Below are 6705 nucleotides of genomic sequence, written 5' to 3' on the forward strand. Positions count from 1 at the left end.
AAACTTTCCTCTTAAACAATAATCCTTCAATAACTATGAAAAAATGGGGCCCAGAGCACCTCTTATTTTTGGAGTTGCAAGAAGTTAGTGAACAAAAAGTACATCAACTTTGTTTACACAGCGGATCTTTTAAGTCCTTAGAGTTTAATGTCGACAATGAAACATTTTGTTTCTTCTTGCCTGTGACAGTTCCATGTCTTTTCCAAGTACAGCCAACAAGCCAGTGTGACATATTTTCATCTTCAAGTCACAACACTTACCAGAAACAAGCAACAAGCCTCTCAAATTACATTTACACTGAACTCGGAAGACAAGTATAATCTAACTATCAAAGGGATGTTTCACTCAAGTGCTCCAACGATTGCCAGCACAGCCCAGGTATAATTTGTCTTGACTAGATTTAGACAGCCAAAGCAGTGCTAAAAACAGCAATAGTCAGTTACCCGCAGCTTTAAATACAGACATCATCAGACAAGTGTCTTTGAGGGGCAAGGTCTGTTTTGCAATGATGTTAAAGCTAAGCTCTGCCAAAAGCTTAAAAGTGTGATTTTTAAAACATTCAGTTCAAAAGAGGGTTGTATTAAACACTTTTGTATTAAACACTTTTTGGACAGCTTTCGATGTGGTTTAATTACAGAAATTTAATACCTTTTTTTTTTTTTTTTCTGAGACGGAGTCTCGCTCTGTCACCCAGGCTGGAGTGCAGTGGCCGGATCTCAGCTCACTGCAAGCTCCGCCTCCTGGGTTCACGCCATTCTCCTGCCTCAGCCTCCCGAGTAGCTGGGACTATAGGCGCCCGCCACCTCGCCCGGCTAGTTTTTTGTATTTTTTAGTAGAGACGGGGTTTCACCGTGTTAGCCAGGATGGTCTCGATCTCCTGACCTCGTGATCCGCCCGTCTCGGCCTCCCAAAGTGCTGGGATTACAGGCGTGAGCCACCGCGCCCGGCAGAAATTTAATACCTTTACATGAATATAAAACTGGCAGCACCTCTCTTAAATTTACATTGGGATAAGCCTTGTAAGTTTACTGGTATTTGACCTTTATTATCTACATAAAGGGCTATTTATGTGGTTCAACAAACTCTAGGGCAATCCCCAGGTTTCTCTGAAGAGAAAACTTCATTCAGAAAGTTCAATGACTAGCTTATGGTCACATGCCAATAAGTCGTGGAATGATTATTCATCATCTTCTTTCTAGTCATACTAGAACTTTGAAAAAATGTTTTACATATTGCATGATATCTCCTCTCTCAAGACTTTAGCACTTACTGTTAATTCTGCATGGAAGTATCCCCCTCCAACCCTATTTACTGACTCATACACATCCTTCTGTTCTCAAATTAAAAGACCCTACAAGACAGAAACCTTTCTTGATGCCCCATGGCTTTGTCAGATCTTCATTCTTTCTCTTCCCTCACAACCTCCTTCACATCACTTTCACACTTGTAGTTCTGTAATTAATCCTAATAATTGGTTTGTGGCCTGTCTTTGCTGCTAGGCTATACCGGAGCTCCATACCAGAAATCATGGCCTTTGGGTTCCATGGCTCATGACACAGTAAATTACAAATACAAGGTGTTCAGGTGTTCAGTATATCTATTTGACACAAAATCTTCCTTAGCATGCAGAAGCATCCTTTCTTAGTAGAGTTTTAATCCCCAAAGCAGTAAATTGAATACCACTAAATCATATTGCATTATATTTATTAAATTACCCATGGAATTTTACCAGTTAAATTAATATTGGAATTGGTCATGAACTGCAATTATCAACAAGAAAACTTATGGTATTAATACACACACTTAGGCATTTAAACAAATATTGTAAATGCACCTTAATTTTGTAAATACTGAAGATTAAAAAACTAATTTGTCCCCATTTAGTATTGTTAATTATTTTTTCTTTTATAACCTAAAACACTCAAGCTACAACATATAAGTCTTGGGAAGATATAGGCTCTACCCTAAAATCCCATGTGAATATGTTGTAACTTTTTGTAGAGAAGGAACTGTAAACATGTTTAATTGATAAAATTACATAATATCAGTTGCATTTGTATTGAGTTCACTTCTTTAATGTTATAGCAGCAGTTTTTTCACTAACTTTTAATAAATTCCAGTGGATAGCTTAATTAGTAACATACAGCAAACCATCCAATAAAGAAGCTAATTACTTGATTGTTAAATAAGATAACAATTTTCCCTACAATGAAAGCTCCATCACTGTAATTAGGTTATGTTATAATTTACCCTGAAGGAATATTTAAAAAAACAAGACCAGCCAATGCCATGCACTCTATTTTTTCTATTTATAGCATGATGATAAATTGCTACCTTCATGTTAGAGCTAACACATCAGTAACAGAACACCAATGGCCCTTCTGATGCTCAATTACATTTATTTTGTGGATATTAATTTAAATAGAGATCTCAAAAGATAATTATTGGCTAACTAATCATTTATAGTAAAACAGATTCATGAAATTAAAAACAACATTGTGTATAATATTTAAAAAATAAAGCAGTATTTTAATAATTGATTATGCATTTTGCAATTCTACATCACCATTTCTAGTGTTCTGCATATTGGAACTTCAAAGAAAAACTACAAAATATTGGCTGATAAATTCTAAATAAAAATGAAGTTACAGAAAATAATATTTACTGGTACATTCAAAAATTTTAGCATCTGCTTGTTACGGTCCCAAAATTGTTTATTGTTTAAAAACTTATCAATTCTGTCCAAAATAATAATTTGGTATATCCTCATACACGTGAATATAATTAGATTTTAAAAAGTAAAAGACAGCAGGGTGAAGTGACTCATGCCTGTAATCTTAGCACTTTGAGATGCCGAGGTGAGTGGATCACGAGGTCAAGAGATCAAGACGATCCTGGCCAAAATGGTGAAACCCCGTCTCTGCTAAAAATACAAAAATTATCTGGGCTTCGTGGCACGTGGCTGTAGTGCCAGCTACTCAGGAGGCTGAGGTAGAATAATTGCTTGAACCCTGGAGGCGGAGGTTGCAGTCAGCACCACTGCACTACCTGGGTGACAGGGCAAGACTCTGTCTCAAAAAAAAAAAAAAAAAAAAAAAGTAGAAGAGCCCTTGTCCTGCAAATCATCTGAGTAATTTTGAGTGAGGATTACAGGAACAAACATGAGTAAAGTAACTTTCCTCTGATGGCCTTTCTGATTCTAAAATAAGTCACCTGTCAAAAGATGGATGGTTTCCTAGTCATCATTATACCTTGTCCACCACAAGAATCCGATGCTTGATGCAATGAATCTGTTACCCTAATGGCATTTAACTTGTAATAGACTTTTTAAAAGCGTGATTTGAACTTGTGAAGGAGAGCTATTCTTTTCTTTCACCTTGCTAGGGAAAATGTGTGTTTCTTTATTCATGAAGTTTAGTTTGATCATTAAGAATAAATAAGCCAACAAAACCTTAAGCACTTTCTGAATGACATAAAGAAAAAGTGCCACCCATAAAAGCATTATGAAGTCTTTTACAAAGATAACACATAAAGGTGCATATGCAACTACAAACCCCTATAAACATATATACACCTATAAGGTGTAATTATAAACTGACAGTCTTAATTTTCTTGCACAGAGTTTCTCTATACTATATAGTTGCATATGTATTATATACATACACATATGCTTATGTGTGTATGTTTATTTGAAAAGATTTTAACCCAGACTTCTAAGTCAACTTTTTGACTGTATAGATTTGACTGATTTTCTTTTATCTAATTATTTTGATGATCAGGAAATTAACAAGGATAATTGTAAGACACTTGGAAAATTCAGATATGATAATACATGAAATAACTGTCATTAATAATTCCACTATCTTAGTTTATTTCTCCTGCTAGAGCAAAACACCTTAGAGTAGGTAATTTAGAAAGAAGAGAAATGTATTTATCACAGTTCTGGATGCTGGGAAGCCCAAGATCAAGGCACTAACAGATCAGGAAGCAAAAAGGGATGGATACTGTGTCTTCATATGACAGAAGAGATGGAATGGCCAGGAAGCATGCTGAAGCCTGTTTTACAAGGACATTAATCTATTTACGAGGGTGAAGCTCTCATGACTTAATCATGTTCCAAAAGGTCCTACCTCTTAATAACATTACCGTGGGGTTGAAGTTCCAACGTATGAATTTTGGAGAGGTACATACATTCAAACAATAGCATCCTCCATATCAAAATAACCATGATTATGCTTCGTTATATTTCCTTTATTCTCTTAATGGCAATTCCTTAATTTTCTTTTTTCACTTCACATAAAGATTTTTTACATTTCACCTTAAAACTTTTGTTAACAAAACATATTCTTTATATGGTGGTGTTATAATTTACTATTGCTCAATTTAGTATCAGTGCAATGAACAGTAGATATCTTTATACATAAATTAACATCTTTTATAGATTTTTAAAAAGAGATTCTTTGAAGAAAAATGACTGAGACACAAGTTACCAATTATTTTTGGATGCCTATATACATTTCCATATTAGTTTTTTCATATATATGCTTAACAGAATCTGTGATATTGCTGTTATAATTACTAACTGAGCAGCATTCGATGATAGCATTTAAGAATCTGGCAAGTTGAAATGATAAAAAATATTGTATAATAATTTTTAATATGATTTGACAATAATGAATTTCACAGTTGTTTCATGTGTATTTGAATTTTTTATTTTTGTATTTTTTAAATTATATATCCATTTAAATATTTTCTTAAAAATTACTCACAAGTATAAGTCTCAGTGGAAGAAGTTGAAAATTGTTTTATATGCATTTGCGTTTCCTGCGCTTTCAATTTTCTCTTGGGTTCTCCAACTATTTGGATTTTGTAATCTATTGACTGTATGAAATAGTGTGAACACATGTTCACCATGAGTTTGAGTAAACAGTGTTATTGGATACATAAATACTAGAACTCGATATGAAAAACAAGGCTGTGGTCTTGGAAGTTATGCTATTTTTGTTTGCCATTCTGGATCCACCCTCCACCACCATTTTCATACCTTCTTTGCTACTGGAGGCTGACATATGTGGACTCCATTTCAAATCTACTAGTTGTTTTGGAATATACAATAAATTATTGCTAACTATAGTCATCCTACTGTGCTGCAAAACACAAATTTGTTTCTTCTATCTAACTGTGTTTGCACCCATTAACCAAGCTCTCTTCATCCTTCATCCCCACCCTTCCCAGCCTCTGATACGTATCAGTCTCCTCTACCTACATGGGATCAATGTTTTTAGCCCCCACATATGAGTGAGAACATACAATATTTGTCTTTCTGTGCCTGGCTTATTTTGCTTAATTTAATGACTGCAGGTTCCATGCATGTAGTTGCAAATGACAGGACTTCACTCTTTTTATGGCTGAAGAGTATTCCACTGTGAATGTATACCACATTTTCTTTATCCATTCATCCACTGATGGACACTTAGGTTAATTTCATATATTGGCTATTGCAAATAGTATTTCTGTAAATTTTGGAGTGTAGATATCCTTTTGATATACTAATTTCCTTTCATTCGAGTAAGTATCAAGTAGTGGAATTGCTAAATGTTGCTAAATGATATGGTAGTTCTATTTTTACTTTTTTGATAAACCTCCATATAGTTTTCCATAGTTGCTATGCTAATTTGGACTCCCACCAACAGTGTACAAGAGGTCCCTTTTCTCTACATCCTCACCAGCATTTATTTTTTGTAATTTTGATAATATCCATTCCAACTGGAGTAACATTAAATCTGACTATGGTTTTTATTTTCATTTCCTTTTTTTTTTTTTTTTTCCACGCATGGAATCTGGTGTTTATTACACTCGGGGGAGAGGGGAGGTCACTCGGTCCAGCGGTGGCCACAGTGTGGGGCTGTGCACACGTAGTACAGGCGCATAGCGTCCTCGGCCCGAGCACTGTGTGACTGGAAGAACACAGCCTCCTTATGGCCACACTTTTGGCACGGGTGGTCCTCGGTCCGCGGCAACGTGGGGTCCTGGGACACGTCGGCGATAATCTGGGTCAGTTCGTCCACTTCGTGCGTGATCTTGTTGACACAGATGCAGCTGTTGTCGGCCTCCTGCTGGTAATCACAGTTCCGGCACGCGTATAGGAGAATGCGGTTCTCCTTGTCTTCCTTGGGGTACAGCATGTTGTTACTGTGGGGAGGGGGAGGTGCCAGGGGTTAGTCCTGGAGCCATTCGTCGCCCCATTTCTAACATCACCCGCTCCCTCCGCCTCACCATTCCTGGCAGAAGCGAATACCCACGAAGCCCGGTTCGTAGGTCCCGTCGGGCTCCATGGCGACCTTTATTTTCATTTCCCTGAAGATTAGGGATGTTGGACATGTTTTATATACCTTTTGGCCATTTGTATGTCTTTTCTTGAAACATGTTTCTAGTTAGGTTCTTTGCCCACTTTTTAATGAGATTATTTGTGTTTTTGTTGCTGAGTTATTTGAGTTTCTGGTATATACTGGGAATTAGTCTTTTGCCAAGGAATAACGTGCAAATCTTTTCTTCCATTCAAAAGGTTGCCTTTTCACTCTGTTGTTTGTTTCCTTTGCTGTGCAGAAACATTTTCATTTAATATAGGTATATTTGCCATTTTGTTTTTGTTGCCTGAGCTTTTGATGTCTTAACCATAAAATCTTTGCCTAAACCAATGTCCTG

The 6705-nt window shown here is 36.3% G+C and overlaps 1 protein-coding gene across 1 annotated transcript; it reads right to left on the bottom strand.

Annotated features, from left to right (window-relative positions):
* Nucleotides 1-5828: 5828 nt before the first annotated feature.
* On the bottom strand, nt 5829-6335 carry LOC112608169 (DNA-directed RNA polymerase II subunit RPB9-like). The gene is made up of 2 exons (XM_025359906.1): nt 6277-6335; nt 5829-6192 (listed from the first exon to the last, which is right to left on the bottom strand). The coding sequence occupies exons 1-2, from the start codon at nt 6333-6335 to the stop codon at nt 5874-5876; spliced, it is 378 nt and encodes a 125-aa protein (XP_025215691.1). The 3' UTR covers nt 5829-5873.
* Between the last annotated feature and the right edge of the window lie 370 nt (nt 6336-6705).

Source organism: Theropithecus gelada, chromosome 15 (assembly GCF_003255815.1).
Source record: "Theropithecus gelada isolate Dixy chromosome 15, Tgel_1.0, whole genome shotgun sequence".
Lineage (NCBI taxonomy): Eukaryota > Metazoa > Chordata > Mammalia > Primates > Cercopithecidae > Theropithecus > Theropithecus gelada.

Excerpts from the sequence above, each read along its gene's own strand:
- LOC112608169 (XM_025359906.1), bottom strand. The coding sequence starts at position 6,335 with ATGGAGCCCGACGGGACCTACGAACCGGGCTTCGTGGGTATTCGCTTC. Across the intron at positions 6,193-6,276 it reads ATTCGCTTCTGCCAGGAATG|TAACAACATGCTGTACCCCA; the intron begins GTGAGGCGGAGG and ends CCCTCCCCACAG.